We start from the raw sequence: 20,275 nt of genomic DNA on the forward strand, positions 1-20,275 counted from the left end.
ACAAAAAAACACGAGTATGATGGTAAAGTTAGCAGACATTTGAAATTAAAAAAAATTTTCTTTAACAGATAAATAACGAAAAAAAAATATTTCTAAAAAAATGCACATGTCGGAAACTTCATAAACTATACGTGCAATTTTTCAAAATATTTTTCTAATATTTATTTTTTTGTTAAAGAGAATCCAAAAATTTTCAAATGTCTGCTAATTTTATTGTCATAACACGAGTGTGAATGTAGCAGACATCAGACAAATTTAAAATTATAAATAAATAGAGTAAGTAATTGTAAAAAACAATATTTATAAAAAAAATGCACTTATTAATTTTTAAATTTTTAAATGCGCATTTTTTTTTTAATTTAATTTGATTTATTTACTATATTTATTAATAATTTTAAATTTGTCTGATGTCTGCTACATTCACACTCATAAAAAAATTAATTATAAAATTAGCAGGTGAGTATATATATATATATATATATGAAAACAATTTTTATTCAGTACGAAATATAATTTTTAGTTTCCCCAAGTAAATAAATTTAAAATTTCAATTTTTTAAATTATTTATATAATTTAAATTTAAAAAAAATAATAATAATTAAATCCTATAAATCTGACAGATAAAAAATGTGAAACTTTGTGAGTGTGAATGCAACTAATTGACAACTTTTCGAATTTTCGAATAAATAAATAAAATGTGAGTAAAAAAAAATTTTTAAATTCGTATTTAAATAATTTAAAATTCCGTACGCGCTTTTTTTTATTAAATTTCATTATTTGAATTAATTAATTTATTTATTTAAAATTTATAAATTGTCTCATGTCTGCTACATTCACACTCATAAAATTTTATATAAAATTTTTTTTAAATAAAAAGTAAAAATATTGAATTATTTAAAAAAAAATATTGTAATTTATTTGAAAATTAATAAAAAAATAATATTAATAACTCACCTGTTATTAGGATAAACGGCAATAGTTGCAAGTAATTTAAAACTACACAAAATTCACTCCATGCTTAGTTGTATTACACGCACAATCGTTGTCGTTCGTTCACCCTTATTATATGTACAACGTTATTATAATATACAATAAAATAAAAATTATTACAGTGACAATGTAAACATAAACAATAATAATTGAATTTAAACAAGTGCTAGTAAATAAAGTTTTAAGTATCAACACACATTTATTCACCGACTGAAACCGACCAAGACCAAATCGTCAAATTATTCTAAAAATATATATGTACGACTATAATAACGAGCCAGCCTACGAGCTACGACTGAAGCGCCAACTACTCGGACTCTCTTGTCATTTACCATCGCCCTACATCCAGATCCAATCCTATACATTCGCCATTTCCTATTTCGATCTGCATAACGGGTGACAATATTCATTTTAATCTCTTAATAAAAATCCACCATATACATTCTTATTCATGTTATCATTTTGAATTAAACTCCTCCAATATCATACGGATTTTGCATCACATACCAACCCTTGTACCCACTTGTACCTGTTTACATTTCTCGTTACTAACACAGACATCGTATCATCATCATCAAAAACTAACTGGAGCGTCTTGAGAGATCTTTTAATTTTGTACTAAAGCTTTTTACTTGTCACTTATATTCTACTCGTTTTCTACTTTTACTTGTAATTTCTATTTTTTTTTTTTTTTTTTTTTTTTATTTTTTTTTCTGTACATACTCTCATACACGTACGACTCCTTGACTTCAAGTATTACTTTTTCAGTATTTACATTAACGCTCATTACACACTTTGTTTTTGACCTTATTTTTTCCTCTGCAGTGTAATGACGACTTATAATTTTTTGAATTTCAAACAATTTTTTTCTGTTATTTTAAATAATTTTTTAATTAAAAATCATTTTAGATTCATGAGTATTAAAAAAAAACTTTTTTTTTCTAATGAACTTGCAATGTAAAAATAAACGATGCGTTTTATACAAGCAATTAACTAATAAGCTGAACCAATTAGTGAAATGTATAAGATTATAATTTAATGTATGAAATTTCAAAAATTAGTGTAATTCAAACTTTACTGCCGTATTCATGATTATTATTATTATAGATGTTACTTTTAATAAAAATAAAATTTGAATTAATGAATTTCAAGTGTCGCAGTCATGCGTGAATCTTTATTTAAAATTTCACATCCTATACTAATCGTTGAAGTATAACTTTACAAACTTTTCACCAAATGCTACTCTGAAACTTTAATTTCCTGTACTTTGTGACAGCAAATTTACATTGCGAATTCATATCCGTTGTATGTATATTAATATACTAGATGTAATGTTTTAGAAGAGATGTCATTCAATAGGCAATGGGAAATTCTTATTTATATTATTATCTAGCAAATGAAACATCAGTTAGTGGCTTTGACATTTCATTTTTTATAAATTAATCCAACTTTTTTATAAAATAGTATATTGTGTGATTAGGGATGAAAGAAAACGATTTCGGACCAGGGTGAAGTTGGCTGACATCACCCGCAGTCTGAAATCGTCTTTCATCCTGTGTTCTACACAATATTTTTCATGATTACCTGCATCGGAACTTAAAGTTTCAGTGTCAGTAGCCAGTCAAAAACAAGTTCATTTAACCCTGATTAAAAGAAACAATTCAAAACGATTCAATTTGAATACTGTATAGATATACATTCATCATTGAGTGAACCATTTTGTTTAATCAAGGAAGTCCAATGGTGTTATCAACTATCAGTGTAAGCGTAAATTGTCATTTACAATTTATGATTAATCATAAACTTAATCACAAAGTCAGAACTGTCATTTACTTAAATAATATTAAGAGCTTGAAATTACTGTTAAGTAAATGACAAGTATCAGGATCAAAATTACGAATGCCTTCAGTTAACGGGCAAAAACATTATTTGTTTCTTCCCAAGGGACAAAATACATTCGTTTCTACCCATTGACTAAAGACCTTTGGAATTAGGCGTTTGCTAATATTTATTCTTGGTTTTGGACTGAAATTAGCTTGTATTTCGACTGACTGTAGAGGCACTGAAGCTTTAATTTTCGATGCTGGTATCATGAAAGTATATTACAGACCTAAGGAGGAAAATAGAGCATTGCAACTCACGAGGGTCATTGCCTCCCTTATTAAATAAATTATTGAATAAGGGCTACCCAAGCAAAAGACGAGGGTGGAAAACACATGGGCTGAAATGTCCTACTTTCCTCCCTAGGTGTGTAATCAGCCTCGGCCAACAATTACATGTAATCTGAGACTTTTCTTGTTTTTGTCCTAGGTATGTAATATACTATTATTAAAAAATCTAAATTATTCTAATTTTAATTATATAAGATGTTATTATATTATCTAATATATTACATATTATTAAAAAAGCGTGCTGCATATTCTTTATATAGAATAAGGATGAATGATGCAAATTTAAACTTAGATTTAAAGCGTAGACTTATAGTCAATCTGATCTTCCCAATATATGATTACTGTGCGTGTGTGTTTATTAATTTAACGTATGATCTTGAAAGATCACTTTTAGTGTCATTAAATAATTGTGTGCGTTTTATTTTGCGTCTGAGACGCGATGAACATCTATCACAGCACAGACATAATTTGGGATGGCTAAAGTTAAGGAATCGAAGATTACACCTCATTGCATGTGAATTTTATAAAGTATTGTGTCTTGGGAGACCTAGTTTATTTAGTCATCAACTAAAGCTTAGATCTAATGTAGTTTCACGTAGAAATCCATTGCGAACGGATACACTCCAGGTCCCTTTTGCACATACAACTTGCTATCAAAAGTCTTTTGTTATAGTAGGTTGTACTTTTTGGAACTTACTTCCGTTTGAGATTACGTCATCAGAATCACTAGACTTATTTCGTCAAAGATGCTTTAATTATTTAATCGATTTGGAAAAATCAAATGATTTATAGATAATAATAATTTATGGAACTGTTAAAAATATATTGGACTGATTTGAGTCTGAGTTTTGAGTTGAGACTGGGTTATGGGTTATGTGTTATGAGTTATGAATTTAAGCTTTTTCACTACATGTACTAATTATTTTGTATATGATCGAAAGAGATCAAACCTTACGATTGAAAATAAAAATTCAATAAATAAATAAGATATTAATTTAGAATTTTATTAACCCTCTGATGAAAAGCTGAAACTAATTAAATAAAACACGACTCATTTATCATGTGTACATAAAATGAAATTAAGAAAAAATGAAATCAAGTTATTTAATTGTTTTTTATAGAAAATTCTATTAATTAAAAAACATTTTGAAAAAATTCGAATTAAATATACAATAATATCATCATTAAATATAATGTAAAAATTATTTATAATTACCATATATTCTAATTGAGCTGAAATAGTTATTGACAAGTATACAAAAAATTAACAAGTGATTAATTCCAAATATCAAAACAATATTTTTCATCAATAAGTACCAAAAAATTTTTAAACGCTAAAATTTGAATTAATTTGTCATTATAAGTTGGATCTAGTATATCGTCTAAAGTTTGATTGAGTTTTGGCAAACGATTTTTATACGCGTTAATTAAAGCTTGCGCATTTTTACATTCAGAAATTTGCATATTTAATTTCTGACTAAGCCATTGCTGTAAATTAGTTGAAAAAATGGATTCAGTGTTCCACTTATCGTGGATTTGTACTTCCAAATAACGACCACACATATCGGAAATACGTAGCGGCTCGTACGCTTCGTAATTATAACACTTATTGAAAACCTATATTAAAATAAATTTTTAAAATATACTTTTTATTAATTTTAAAAAAATGTTATTATAAAGTGTATATTTACATCACTATCATCCATTTCAAAATCGTTTTCCGATAGTGAAAGACTCCAAACAAAGTATGCTGCAAACTTTGCATTATTATCTAATACACAATTGGAAAATTTTTTAAATAAAATTTCTAATGATTCTTCAGAATTATATTCAATTTTATCTGGTGTTTCTATTTTAGACAAAGCCGATAAAGCCATTGTTCGTACTTGTGAATTATCATCTACTAACAATTTCAATAAAATGGTCCACCAATTAAGTAAAGCTTTTAAATTATCTGTAATAAATTAAATAAACTATTTTTATAAAAAGTTATTCATCAATAATAATAACACTAATAATTTATACCTATATACTCATATTTTACTGTTGTTATATCAATATAAATATCGTGTATAACTTTAGCAATCGCTAGCCTGGAATCTATTCCCGCTGAACTCGTCCAAGAATTATCATAAAATATTTCATATGGTTGACAATTTAAATCTATGGTTTTTTGTACTGATAACTGTAATTCATATAAATAAATTCATTAATGTGTAAATTGAATACATAAATTTACTGCTGTAATACAGAAATGTATTAATTAGAGTGACAACATACCTGACTAGTATAGTTGACTAATAATTTACCGAATACTTTCCCAAATAATCTTAAAAAACTAGGACTGTGAGGTATATTTTTGTTAAATGTATTTAAAACTGCTGGGCATATTATACTACAATATGTATGCTCGTCAATTTCGAGATTATTAAAATTATTTTTATCGTCGAGTTCAAATAAAAAGTCTTGTATGGCATCTTGTATATCCGGACCGATTTCTTCTTTATATAATTCATCACAAGCACGATGAATTGCTAAAACGAGTAATGGATTTTTTGTGGGTACGGGAAATTCTTCAGATTTTCGACGAACAGTTTCTATTATGTTTGTCCAAGCCAATATTTGCACTTGAATATTAGTATGGGTCAATATATTACCCCATACTTTTACCCATTCATCTTCTTCTAAAGTATACTTTAGTTTTATTATGAGTTGCCAGTTTATAAAAAATTTAATCGTGGAATATTCAAAAATCTCTTTTCCCGGTTGGTTTTTCAATTGATTTTTTATAACATATGTTACAGATTCATATAATACTTTATGATATAACGTAAAAGGAAATTGTTCTTTCCTAAAATTTAAAATATAAATCATAAAGTAATAAAATATCATATTTTATTATTTAAATTTATTAATAATGTAACTTTAAATTACGATTCAAATACCTGGGAGTTTAAATTAACAAATACTCAAATATTATTTATAAACTTACTTGTATTTATAGAGTTTCATAAATTCATAAAGAAGATCAATATAAGCGGCCGCTAATGGATAACACGCTGATCTATTATTATAACAGGAAACATTACGAATAATCCACATTGAATTATTAATAAATTCCTCTAAATATATTTCAGATAATTTGCATGTCACGAGTAAACTACTCTTTGTAATCTCTAAAGCCTGATAATTCAAGAATTAATTATATTAATAACAAAAAAAAAATACTAATTTAATGATAATAAACATCAATGAAACCTGTAATATGTAACCGTGTATTGAATTCCATCTGGATGGTTTGCCGCTACTTGCTTCAGTATTAATCTTCTTGAATAACTCATTGAGAAATAAACAAACGGTTCTCTCTGTCAGTAAAGGTACTACAGCTCTAGCAGCTAATTCTCGTGTTGTATATATTCTACTATTAGCACAAGTTGAAACTAATTTAACAAATTCATCAACCTAATTTGTAAAACAATTTGCTTTGAATAATAAATGATAAAGGTACAGTAGTAGCATGGCAATTATAGAATAAAATATTAATCAAACCTTCCAATCGAAATTAGCATCTAAATTCGATGCGAGATATAATCGAGATAAGAGGAGAAGAATCGATTGAATACTAGGTCTTATTGGATTATTTTTATCATTAATAAATGCATTTAATTTATTGAGCATGAATGGTAATAGCTGTGGATATTTTTCGAAAAATAAACGACCAGTCATTTTATTGTGTACCGTTAAATTAACATGGTCTTTTGTTCTTTGGACACCAAAAATTCTTGTTATTAAAGCACTAAATAATAATGTTGCAGCATTACGTTCCTAAAATTAATGATAATATTATAATTAGTTTTAAGGGGGAGCCAGGGTCTCGCACTTTTGAAAAATCGATTTTTCTTTTTTTGTCTTTTCTTATAGTTATACATTTCAAGAATATAATCCAAAAATTTCAACTCAACAGAGCAACCGTTGCCTCATCCTCCTCTAAGTAGAAAAAAAAAAATTTTTTTTATCAAATTTTCAGGGCGGCCTTTCTGCCCCGACGGGCTTTTTCGCGCCCTCCTCCCCTAAGTTAAAAAAAAATTTTTTTTCACTTTTAATTTCTAAAACTTCAAACGCATTTTTCTCGAAACTATTTTTTCAAAGTCCGTAGTCACTGCAATTTAAAAACTACATGACCGATTTATTTCAAACTTGGTACATACTTTCTACATGTAAAATACCTCCCCCTAACGTTGAGCTTGAGATTTTTTTTTACATTGAAGGGGTTTTATACTCCCAAAATGGCGGAATTTTGCGTGAAAAATAGCACTCTTCACTTTAGATGACCACCAAAAATGTAGAGATGAAAAAAAAACATCAGAAACCGTTGGGAGAGGATTTGACGAGACTTTAACTTAATTTTAAAGGTACTCGATTTCAGATAATTTTTAACTGAGATACAATGATCACTGAAAATTGTCTTTTTTCAAAGGCGTTCTTGGGAAAGCTTTGTCACAGGCATGTTTGTGGATATTTTCGCGTAAAAATTTTAGGTAATGTCCTTGAAATGCACTTAACAATGTACAAAAGGTTTAAATTAATTTACTTTATCCATACAGCTTAAAAAAATTCGCAAAAAAAGTGTTTTTTTTTCACACTTCAGACCCTGACTCGTTAAGAAAAAAATATTGTTTATTACTTAGTTTACTTTTAGTTTAACTTACAGCCCATGTTTTTTTATCATAACTATTTATTGCAGCAATCAGTCCATCTGAAGAATATACTTTAGACAGATCTCTTAATTGAGCGTGTTTAAATAATGCACGTAATATATTTAAAACATGCATTTTAACTTCTGTAATTGTTACATTATCAGAAAAATTTCCTGAAGTAATTGCACTTGAATAATTTTTTAACTGATCTATTTTAAGATTAGAAAAAAATTTTTGTTGTTCTACAAGATTCATTGCTTTTTTAGATAATTCAAATTCATCTTCAATTTTGGTTAGATCTAACAAAATTTTCATTAACGAGTTGAAAACAACAGGCTCAGTTTTATTTTTAATTGAAGGTTCTGAAGCAACTAGAGCCTAAAATAATATATCAGTTAAAAGAAAGTATGGCAACTGATAAAAAATAAATGAAAAAATTTTTACCTGAACCATAAAAGGTATACCTGCACTACGTCTTGTAGCACATAACTTTGAATTTCCCGGAGATAACCCAGTAATTGCCATTAGTAATTGGTACAACCATATTTTTGGTAATTGATTTAAATGATTCTGCTTAAGCCGCCATAAACGTGTACAAAATTGTTCAAATCCAACATGTGCTTGTTCAAATGCACCTCTATGTTTAGTTTCACACAGTAACGTAACTAAATGATCACCAATATCAACAATCTGTTGCTCAGACAGTAAACCAATCGTTGAATCATCATCCGCAATCGGTGATTTAATCATCAGATAACCGAATAATAGACTGACTTCTTTGACAGTACGCCAAGAGCACAATAAAACCATTTGCGGTGTTACTTTCATCAATTCACATTCATCTCCATCAACACCCAAATATTTTTTGTTGAGATCCATCGGAAAATGTCCTTCTGGTGATGAATTATTTACTACCGAAGAAACTGCGGTGTATAAATTTAAACACACAGATATTACATCCCTAATTATAATTGACCAAAATTTATTTTCAACTTTTCTGAAACAAATAAAATAAACAGATTTATTGTTTTAGATACAGTCATTGCTTATTATTCTGATTAATTAACAATAATTATAAAGATTACCTAAGATCACAGGATGAGATCAATTTTCTTATACAAAAAATATATCCGTACAAGGAACGTTTAGCAACAGCGACAATAATATTTTCATTCGCTAATTCTGCAGAAATCTATAATTAGAAATAAATAAAACGATAATTACTATAAAATTTTAAAAACATAAAAAAAATGAAAATTAAATTTTACCCTTGCGTGTTCCAGCAGTACTATAATTAATTGAGACAAAGTATCGTTATTACATTGAATATTATATTTCTTTAATACTTGATCAATAATTGGTGACATAAGACAAACTCTTAACATGTAAGATGCTGTAATACTATCAAGTGGTCGAATGCAATTTGCCAAATTAATTGCTACGTCTAAAAGTTGATCAACTTTCTTAAAATTTGTCAAGTTCAATGTAACTGGGTTTATTTTTGATATTATTTTAAAAGTTATTTCTTTATTTGTTTCATATGTATCGAGTAATAAACATTGAAATAATTTATTTACTTGTTCATTACTCCATGACAAGTCATTAAAATCATTTTCTAAAATATCTTGCTGTAACTGTAGTATAGATAAACTATTTTTTTTTCGTGTATGAGTTGCTCCAATTCGTATACCATTCAAACACTCTTCACGAATGTTAATAAAAAATATGCGGTAACTATCTATTGAACTGAGTGAATCATTAGCTAATTCTACATACTCTTTTTCACGTTGCTGATATAATTCTAAATCTTCAGTTGCTTCTTTTTCACGTGATTTAAATTTTTCGATTTGCATTACGTTTCTTCGAAATACCGCAAGACTTTGATTGATTCGTTTAAACACCTGGTAAATAACATGAGTATTAATAATTCATTAGTTGAAATAAAAAGTATACTTTTATATTATATAAATATAATCATTTACTTTTTTTATAAGCGGAACGAATTCAAATTTTTCTCCAAGATTAAATTTTAAAAATTCCATTATTACATTCAATTCTTTTTCTAAAAAACGTAAAGTACTTTTTTTAGATTCAACTAGAAGACTAAGCGTAGTAATTCGAATCTGTAAAAAAAAAAAGATATATATACATATATTTTCGAGAGACAATTATAATCACCACCAATACTACATCAAGAATGATGTTGTCCCTCAAGTTGATGGAATAAGAGATTTGGGGATATATATTGTTAGCAAGCTTACATATGGAGGACATCTGAACAATATAGTTGCCAAGGCAAATAAAACTCTGGGCAGTCTGTTGAGGTTTAGTAGCGTTTTCAATCACGATACCACGTTAATCAAACTATTTTGCTCTTTAGTGAGACCAGTACTTGAATATGGACGTGTTATATGGGATTCCATTTATAACAATCAGATTTTAAAATTGAAATCGGTTAAAAGAAAAATTTTTAAGCCATATCAGATACCGCAATAGCAGGAAGGAAATCCTGTTGGACAAACATCAAGCCTATGAGTATATGGGACTGTCTTCTTTAGCTGATAGGAGAAAATAACTAACATTGTGCTGTGGGTTTAATATTATTAATGGGCATCTTGATGCCTCAGAGCTGCTTGGTATGTTGGGTTTTGCAGTGCGAAATATAAACCTGAGATCTTATAGGATAATGTAAATGCCATTAGTAAGATCACGTTTTCGACACGCTCTCCACTATACAGAATTTCAAAAATTATTAATGAAGACCCACAGAAGTAGATTTTTTTGGAGCATTATTGAACAGTTGCAAAAAGAAAGCTAGAAGAGCAATTTTAAACTGAGAATTCTGGGCATGGTTTTTGTTTTTGTTATAGCTGTGTTGATGATAAATTATTCACACTTTATATTATTTTTGTTATTATTCCTATGTATAATTGACGAGGGACGTTTATAAATTAAAAAAATAAATAAATATACATAAAGTTAAATAAATTGTTTTTATAATTATTAATAATAACTTCAGGACATACTTCTTCGCAGGAATGTTTAATATATTTGTCCAACAAATTATAATTTAATTTATTTCTCCATTTTTCGTGCTCATTTGATAAATTATCAATATCATCAATCTCACCACTTATTTTCTGTTCACGTAATTCATTGAGCATTACAAGAATTTCATTGGAATCCATTATTGTATAAAATAAATTATATCTTCCTAGAAAAATAATTACATGATTCAGTCAATTATTAATAATAACATTTAAAAATAATCAATAACAATATATACTTACAAAAATTTAAAACAGGTTATGATTTTTTTCTATAGAGAATGAAATTGAGTAACTATTACTCAATATTGAAAAATAACTTATAACTTACTTGAAAAATTATTTACAAAACATTCACACATCAAAATTGTTTAATTTTCTCTGAAATTTTATAAAAAAATTATCAAAAACTCTGTATTTAGTCGACGTATTTTATGGCTAAAGTTATGACATAAAATTATTTTAATAAATCAAATAATATATAAATAATTTTTGGCTGTAATTTTTAACATAAATATATTTACTAAATTAAATTTTTAAGATGATAAAATAAACGTATCTTCAATCATTACTTTAGTATTTTTTATCTGCACACATCAGATAATATATATACAATATAAATACTGTAAATAACTTTTTGATTTAAAAACTTGCCAACTCAGATTTGACATTTATTTAATTTTTTAAATTTATACAAAGTCAATCATCGCAGTCTTTTAGTTTATATAAAAAGCCCTAATTTCGATGAAAAATTTTTTTCAATGTACCTTATTTAAAATAATTATATATAAAGTTTTATAAAATTATTTTTTCATGGAAATTTTTTGCATTAATTTTGAAATGATCATTTTATGTCTCACGGAGTTAAAAAATCTGCATTTAAAAAAAGAAAAATATTTTTTTGCTTAAAATTTAAAAACGATCGTAGCTTAGTGTTCTATAAGTAGAATTTTGTTAATTGAGAAATTTGTCAAAATTGAAATTTTAAAAATAATTATTTTCTATTGCAATATTTTCTCTGCACTTTTCATATCAATCAGCGGCATCTAGTTTTCAAATTAAATAAATTAAAATATTACCTTCTGCTGTTTTTTATCTACTGAGATTTTTTTTTCACTTTCAATTATCTGTAGAGTAAAAATTCCAGTGTCGCGATCTGCAGAGTATTGAAAACTCACCAAATTGCTCGTCGAGAAAGCTGATTGGTCAATAGCATTTTTTCCCAGAAAGGAACCAGTGAAAAAATGTGTAACCAATTCTAGTAATCTTGGGTTGATTATGCCAGAATTTAAATTGTGCCATTACACTCGCTGATATAAATAAATAATTGTATAAGAAAATAAATATAATTTAAAAAATTTGAAATTAAATAAAAAAGCATCTCTATATTTGTAAATGAATGATGTCATATCCTGGTAGGTAACTAGAGAATCGTAACTTACGCCACCTTTTAAACAATGGGCCATTCGCTGTCACGCGGGACCAATTTAAATTATGTAAATTAATAAAATTGTTTATTGAATGATCCTGAAAGTAGGAGCCACTTAAGAACTCTAATGGATTAATTAATGAGTCACTTGTCTTGTCATTAGAATAAATTGTTAAAAATTGGCACGAAAAGTTCTTCAGATGCATTTTTAATAATTTACTTCTGTAAGTATTTAACTTATTCATTTAAAATGAACCAAACTTTTCAATGTCTGTTTTCTTCAACATTCCAGATTTAAAAAAAGAATTGAAAACGATCTACAATGTTAAAGTTCCATAATAGAAGGAATTGGAAAGTATTGAAAGTATTCAGAAATATTAAAAAGAATTCATAATTCATCATTTTTAATACTTTTCAATTTTTTTTTTTTAGTCAGGACATCGTTTTATCGAATACGATGATTGTTATATAATTGAAAAATAATTAATATGGATAAGGATGAATATGATTGATAAAATAAATTTATTTTAGAGCTTAATTTTATTGTGAAATATTGTTCAAGTTTATGAGTATGAACTTAGTAGACATCAGACAAATTTAAAGTTATAAATAAATAGAGTAAATTATTAATGAAATAAATTTTTTTAAAAATGCGCATTTAAAAATTAATAAGTGTATTTTTATATAATAATTGATGAGTGTAAATGTAGCAGACATAAGAAAATTTTTAAATTACATATAAAAAAAATATGACACTGAAGTTAGCTGACGTCTAATAATTTTAGGATTCTTTAAAAACTATAAATTATAAAAAAAAATTTTTTTTTAAAAATTACACCTATAGTTTTTTTAATTTTCTACATATGCATTTTTTTTTACTTTTTTTTTTTCTTATTTGTAATTCATTTGTTAAAAAAAAAATTTTGAAAATTCTTAATTGTCTATTAACATTATACTGAAATTAGCTGACTTCCAATAATTTTTGGATTTTTTAAAAGACGATGAATTACAAAAAAAAATATTATAAAAAACTACACTTATAGTCTTTTAAATTTTCTACATGTGCATATTTTTATTTTTTTTTTTCTTATTTAATTGTTCAAAAAAAAATCAAAACAATTTTAATTGTCTGCTAATTTCAGGATCATAAAGAAATTAAATTAATAAAGTCAAAAAAAAAAAAAAATGCATGTACTGACTTTAGAATTTTCTAAAAGTCAAATCTCAAAATTTTTTAGTTAAAAAAATTTTACTTCGTTTTAAAGTTTTAAAAATTGTCAGATGTCCGCCAACTTTACTATCATTAACACTTGTGCTCATCATGGGCTTTAAAAAAAAAGTGAACCCATAAAAATTTATAAGTATCTCTGATTCATAATTAAAAATAATTTGTTTTATTATTGAATTATTATAATTACAGGTTAATCAATAATTATTACAATAGTTGAGGATGTGGTATGTAGTTTAAATTAGTTGGGTTATAATATGGAATTGACGCGGTGAGGAATTTGTGCAATCAGATTTTATTTTTCTCATATCCCCACTTTAAAATCTTTAAAAACTGTTAGTTGGATATGGAGTGATGTCGTGATGTATGTAGCAGGTACATGCATGCATACAAATATATATGTATATGTATATATTATATATATAGAAAAAGAAAAGAGAATGTAGTGGAGTGGAGTGTAGCGAAACTGGGCAGAATAGTATAGGACTCACTCTTACTGGCACAGTCGGCTCGGACGCATCGGAACTGATCGGAACAAGGGCTGGTTCATATCTGCCCAAGTAACCATTAATTTTTAAAATTAATCCATTAAAAAACAATAATAATAATGGTACTATAATTATAAATGTTTTATTAAAATATTATTTATTTGATAATTACAAATATTATATTTGTCATACGCGGTTGGTATGCCGTATAAACGAGATAGTGCAAGTAGCATCGTTAAATTTTGTACACGGGGTTAGCGCTCTAAATCTTAAAGATGACCATAATTGTCTTTCTCATCGACACTTCTGCTTCAATGAATCAAAGGGCATACTTAGGAGGACGCCCGACACTTCTTGACGTTGCTAAAAGCGCAGTTGAAACTTTTGTTAAGGTATAAAAACAACATACGTACAAATATATATGCATGTAAATCTTAATGTATAGATAGAAACATATATCACACATATACGTATGTCTACTATGTATATATACATACATACGTACATATCATGTTATTTAGTTGCAAGAAATAAAAAATAAAAATAAAATAACCTTATTTTTTATTACTATCATTTTTTTGTTGATGCTAGTGAACTTATGATATATATTTTATGTTACAGGTGAGGCAGAGGTCACCCGAAAGTCGGTGTGACAGATATATGCTTTTAACATTTGAAGATCCTCCACAAAATATAAAAGCAGGATGGAAAGAAAATCTTGCCACGTTCATGAATGAGTTAAAAAACCTTCAGTGTGTTGGCTTAACTACTTTAGGTGCAGCTTTGAAACACGCATTAGATGTTTTAAATATAAATCGTATGCAAACAGGCATCGACACCTACGGTCAAGGAAGATGTCCCTTTTATTTAGAACCTTCTGTAATTGTGTTAATTACAGATGGTGGAAAATACACGACTACTAGTGGAGTTCAACAAGATGTAATTTAATTTATTTTATTGTTATTAATATTTTACGTTAACATTATTTATATTAGTATTTTATTTTACTTTTTTTCGTATTTTAGTTCACTTTACCCATGCACGCACCGATTCCCGGCTCGGAATTGACCAAAGAACCGTTTAGATGGGACCAGAGATTATTTTCATTAGTACTAAGACTCTCAGGAACACCAGCAATTGATAGAGACACTGGTTTAGTAGCTAGTGACGCTTCACCAATTGATGCAATGTGTGAAGTTACTGGAGGTAGTTATTTTATTTTTAAAATAATAAATATATTAGGGTGGTCAATAAAAATTAAATTTTCTCAGCCCCATAAAAAGCTTTTTTAGTGAAAAAATACGTGGGAATTTGGTTTTTTCTTTTAAAATAAAAAGAACACGTGCCTTAAGACGATCAAAGTTAATTTGTCGATACAACCGCGTTTTTTTTAAATATCTCATGAAATATGCAGATTAAAGGAAAAAATCATAGGAACAATTTTGTAGGAAATTAAATTCTTGACAAAAAAGGTCATGTTCATTTTTTTTTATAAAATGTGTATTTACGAAGATATTTGAAAAAATTTTTTTTAGATCTTATGAATTGAGCGCTGTAAGGATTACAAATGTTGAAAATAAAATTTTTCCAAGTATATAGAAACTACAAGCATTAATGATTGATATGTTACGAGTTACGAAGTTGTCTATATTTAAGAAAAAACGTTATTTTTAACATTCGTAATTCTTTAAATGCTCCATTGATAAGATCTAAAAAGTTTTTTTAAAAATATCTTCATAAATACATATTTTACAAAAAAAATGACCATGATCTTTTTTGTCAAAAATTTAATTTCCTACAAAATTGTTCCTATGGTTTTTTCCTTTAATCTGCATATTTCATGAGATATTTAAAAAAAACCGCGATTGTATCGAAAAATGAATTTTTATCGTCCTGAGGCACGTGTTCTTTTTACTTAAAAATAAAACACTAAATTCCCCATGTATTTTTTCACTAAAAAGAACATTTTTATGGGGCGTCTGAGAAAATTTAATTTTTAATCACCCTAAAATATATGTAATATTTTATAATACTCATGTGAAATTTTTTTAGGACGATCATACTGCATAACATCACATAGAATGATGATGCAGTGCATTGACTCTTTAGTACAAAAAGTCCAATCCGGAGTTGTGATTAATTTTGAAAAAATAGGCCCAGACCCACCGCCTTTAGCGAATGAAATATTACCGCAACAACAGCTGACCCAGCAACAACAACCGATGCAACCACAACCAGTAATACAACCGGAAGATGAAGATAATGATGATGAAAATTCATCAACCACAGCTAATGGAATAAAATCACAGTATTTACCTATTCCTGTGGCAGTGGGAAATACTGCTTGGCATTCATGTCGTAGACTTATTTATGTTCCTCGACAAGCACAGAAAGGTTTTGCCGTTGGTTTTTGGCCCATTCCTGAAAGTTTTTGGCCAGATTTAAATGCAAGTTCTTTGCCTCCAAGATCCGCTCATCCTAATGTTAAATTTACTTGTACTAGTCAAGAGCCAATGGTAATTGAAAATTTGCCTTTTGATAAATATGAACTTGAACCAAGTCCTCTAACACAATATATACTAGCTAGAAAACAACCAACAACTTGCTGGCAAGTTTTTGTGGCCAATTCATATAAATCAAGTGAAGTTGGACATCCTTTTGGGTATCTAAAAGCTAGCACCAATCTTACATGCGTCAATCTTTTTGTCATGCCTTATAATTATCCTGTATTATTACCATTACTTGAAGAACTATTCAAAGTTCACAGATTAAAACCGACAAGTGAATGGAGAACGCAATTTCAAAATTATTTGAGAACTATGCCTACGTATTATGCAGCATCATTGAGAAGAGCTCTGACGAGAATGGGGGCACCTGCACCTTTAGCTCAAACACTCATCCCAGATAATTTGGATAACTCTTTGTCTTACAGTGTACTAAATTACTTGAAGCGTTTGAAAAATCAAGCTAAAATTGAGTTTGACAGATTATGCACCGAAGTTATATCCAAACAAGCTGCTAATGCAAATGCTAATAAATTTTTAGTCAATGGAACAACGTCACCAGTGACGGAAGGAATTAGAGTAATTCCCCGAAGTCCGCTTAAAAAAGATTTGGTTTCCCATCCTTTACTTCAGGACAAGTTTATAGGACTTCGTGATCAATTGAATGAATTTGGTGGATTTGTCGTAGGTCTTGTGAGAAACCAGCAACAGCAGCGTGGAGCTCATAGTTACAGAAATGCTTTTGATGTACCAAGAAAAAGTTTATTGGATCAGGTTGTACGGATGAGAGCTAATTTTCTTCAACCTGGATTAATGCATACAAAGTTATTAGACGATGATTATGTTCATTCAATGCCTGTTGCACAAATGGGCAATTACCAAGAGTATCTTAAACGTATGACACCACCGTTACGTGAAATAGAGAGTGCACCAGTACGACAACATATGTTTGGTAATCCATTCAAAATTGACAAACGAATGATGGTTGATGAAGCAGATATGGATATGGTTGGGAGTCCTTCATCATCATCAGCATCTAACTCTCCTTCAGCCGGAAATCCATCGATTTTAAATTCAGCATCACCATCAAATTTACCTGGTAATTCATTATCATCAGGAGTTTTACCATCAACATCAAATTCAAAAAGTCTAAAGCGTTCTTTAGACAATAATGGTGGAAATAACATAAGTCCTATTTTAACTCGACCACCAGCGAATAAAAGAAAACCTGGACCTATACCTAAAGATTTTACAGTTAGAAGACCTTCGTATACGTCACCAACACCATCACCTTCTACTTCGCCTTTACCTTGGACTCAAATTGTTGAACCTAAACGATCAACATTTACTCCATTAGAAGTAAATCCACCGAATTTATCACCATCATTAAATTCAATAAATCAATCGATTCCAATATTATCTAATTCAATTTTACCCACAATAACTACAAATGATAAATTAACAAATGGACTTTCGGATATAACAACAGCAACTTTACCTGTTTTTGAATTTTCACCAACTGAGATACCAGAAAATCATTATGAAACACCTCCTGACTTAGTACCGATAATATCAAACAACATTCAAACAATTAAAACTGAAGTTAAAAATGAAAAAATAGACATAATAAAATCAGAGCCTAGTGATTTAATAATTAATGATATAAATGACGATAGTATGAATAGTGTTGATATTGAAAGTAAACAAGAAGAGAGATTAAGTAATCATGTAGATGAAAAACACGATGTAAAATTAGAAAAAGATAAACCTTTGACGAAAAAAGAATTAGAAGATGTGAGGAAACATAATTTATCAATTAGAGAAGTGATACATAAAGAAGTAAGAAAAAGAGGAACGAATTATGCTACATTATTTTCTTATATACACCAAGTTAAAGGGACTTTAGACATTCGAATTGCCTTTGTGCGCGAAGTTGTGAAGGAATCACTGCGATTTAAACGCCGAACTTTGGCGAAACTTTTAGAAGATTATTTGTGCACTATACAAGAAGATGGTTGGGTAACGAACTGTAAAATTAATCACAATGGTGCAACTAAAATAAATTGAATACATTTTTTTTTCTTTAATTATATTATAAATGTACAGTTGTTTGCACTCCAGAGTGGTTTGTTATTTACACAGAAACAAAACTAAAAAATCGTGCAGATGGTTGGTGCGGGGGAAAGGGGTCTGAGATACAAAAAAAAAAGAGGATATTTTTGTAATTTTTTTTGCAGAGTATGTTCTTTATTAAAATTCTGAACATTTGTAACATTATTAAGCATCATTTCAAGAATTTCCTGATTAGATTTCAGAAGAGAATATTGAAAAGTAAGCCAGTGGTAGAGGGGAGAGCTGAGTTACTTAAAAAAAAAGTCTCCATGCCGTAGGCAGGATAGCTCATGTCTGCTTCATCTGAAATTGAAAAACCAAAAAGATTTTTTTAGTACATAAGTTTATTTTGGATTTGAATGAAGGAATAAACAAAATATTCATTTTTGAATTTTTGGTAAAGGTGCAATCAAAAAATTTTGACTTTTGCCAAAAATTTCTCCTTTTGTTTAATTAAAAAATAAAGAGTTATTGAAAAAAAAATCCTACGTTCAGATCTAAGATGAATTTATGTACGAAAGAAATCTTTTTGTTTTTTTGATTTCAGATGTAGTCGTAAATTATCCTGCCTACGGCATGAAGACTTTTTTAAAGTGACTTGGCTCACCCCACTACCACTTGCTTTTTTTTCGATATTTTTTTATGAAAATTTAGCAGGATATTCTTGAAATGATGCTTAATAATATCGCAAATTTTAAGAATTTTAATAACGACGACTCTGAAAAAAAAATCACAAAAAATATCCTCTTTTTTTGTATCTCAGACTCGTTTCCCCCCTTAAATGTATTGTAAAATTTGTATGTTATTACTATTATTTTTTTTTCTGTAATTAAAAGTCAAATTGAATTTATGAGAGATAATTAAATAAGTGGTATGATGATAAATATTAATAAGGAAAATTTTAAATTATGATGGACCAAACAAGTATAATATCTTTCATCTGTTGATTTCTCTCATCAGGCCAAATATCTCGTGTTATTAGGATATTAGTAAATTCAATTGTTACTTTTTATTTGATTATTAATTATCAATGTATGTATTTTACAAATTACTACTCATATGTAGTCATTATCATCATTATTATTATTATCATTATTTTTTTAATTAAATATAAAAGTAGATTGCTTTAAAAAAAATTATTAAAAATATTATTTAGATTAAAAAAAATTTAACTAAAAAATCATTGTTATTTCAAAAAAATAATGTACTTTATTGATATGTTTGTTGATCGCTTGATTTAAAAAAATAAATAAATAAATATAATTGCTTTATTAACTTTTTCAATTATTAAAATAATAAATTATATATAAAAAAATGTAAAACAAAAGATGATGAATGTTAAGTTATTATCATAATTGTTTAAATTCATGTGTAATTAAAAGGTAATAAATATTACACGTTAATTATTTGTAAATATTGTATTTTTTACGAAAGTTCAATTTAAAAATATTATTATCGTTCTGTACATATTAAATCACTGTAAATATCATCAGAAATGTTATAAATATAAATTTCTTATGAAGATTCAACTTTATTGCTTATTAATTATTCATCCCATTAGATACTACCGTTACAAAACCTTTTTTTTTTTAGATTTTAAGGATAAATT

General features: G+C 27.6%; 3 protein-coding genes across 12 annotated transcripts in view; 1 reads left to right on the forward strand and 2 right to left on the reverse strand.

Annotated features, from left to right (window-relative positions):
• Positions 1-1,291, reverse strand: part of LOC103572043 (uncharacterized protein CG43867) — a 65,220-nt gene extending 63,929 nt beyond the window's left edge. For all 6 annotated transcript variants that reach the window (XR_001345407.2, XM_014444778.2, XM_014444776.2 and 3 more), the window contains exon 1: positions 955-1,291. The gene's annotated coding sequence lies outside the window, so the exon portion shown is untranslated. The remainder of the gene's footprint in view (positions 1-954) is intronic.
• A 3,090-nt stretch (positions 1,292-4,381) lies between these two features.
• Positions 4,382-12,003, reverse strand: LOC103569610 (thyroid adenoma-associated protein homolog). 4 transcript variants are annotated; one of them, XM_008546968.3, is made up of 15 exons: positions 11,985-12,003; positions 11,149-11,286; positions 10,885-11,072; positions 9,841-9,981; positions 9,127-9,759; positions 8,944-9,050; positions 8,303-8,855; positions 7,871-8,236; positions 6,711-6,986; positions 6,420-6,623; positions 6,154-6,344; positions 5,442-6,012; positions 5,187-5,346; positions 4,853-5,115; positions 4,382-4,778 (listed from the first exon to the last, which is right to left on the reverse strand). In XM_008546968.3, exons 3-15 carry the CDS (start codon positions 11,044-11,046, stop codon positions 4,437-4,439), a joined length of 3,969 nt encoding a protein of 1,322 aa, XP_008545190.1. In that variant the 5' UTR covers positions 11,047-11,072; positions 11,149-11,286; positions 11,985-12,003; the 3' UTR covers positions 4,382-4,436. The 4 variants fall into 4 exon arrangements, with proteins under 4 accessions (XP_008545190.1, XP_053594967.1, XP_053594965.1 ...); XM_053738992.1 differs by lacking the exon at positions 11,985-12,003 and adding an exon at positions 11,673-11,700; XM_053738990.1 differs by lacking the exon at positions 11,985-12,003 and adding an exon at positions 11,478-11,608.
• Positions 12,004-13,598: 1,595 nt separating this feature from the next.
• LOC103569611 (integrator complex subunit 6) lies at positions 13,599-19,919 on the forward strand. Of its 2 annotated transcripts, XM_008546970.2 has the most exons (5): positions 13,606-13,673; positions 13,755-14,442; positions 14,672-14,989; positions 15,076-15,256; positions 16,103-19,919. In XM_008546970.2, exons 2-5 carry the CDS (start codon positions 14,326-14,328, stop codon positions 18,619-18,621), a joined length of 3,135 nt encoding a protein of 1,044 aa, XP_008545192.1. In that variant the 5' UTR covers positions 13,606-13,673; positions 13,755-14,325; the 3' UTR covers positions 18,622-19,919. The 2 variants fall into 2 exon arrangements, with proteins under 2 accessions (XP_008545191.1, XP_008545192.1); XM_008546969.2 differs by having other exon boundaries at positions 13,599-14,442.
• Positions 19,920-20,275: the final 356 nt, after the last annotated feature.

This window comes from Microplitis demolitor, chromosome 5 (genome assembly GCF_026212275.2).
Source record: "Microplitis demolitor isolate Queensland-Clemson2020A chromosome 5, iyMicDemo2.1a, whole genome shotgun sequence".
Lineage (NCBI taxonomy): Eukaryota > Metazoa > Arthropoda > Insecta > Hymenoptera > Braconidae > Microplitis > Microplitis demolitor.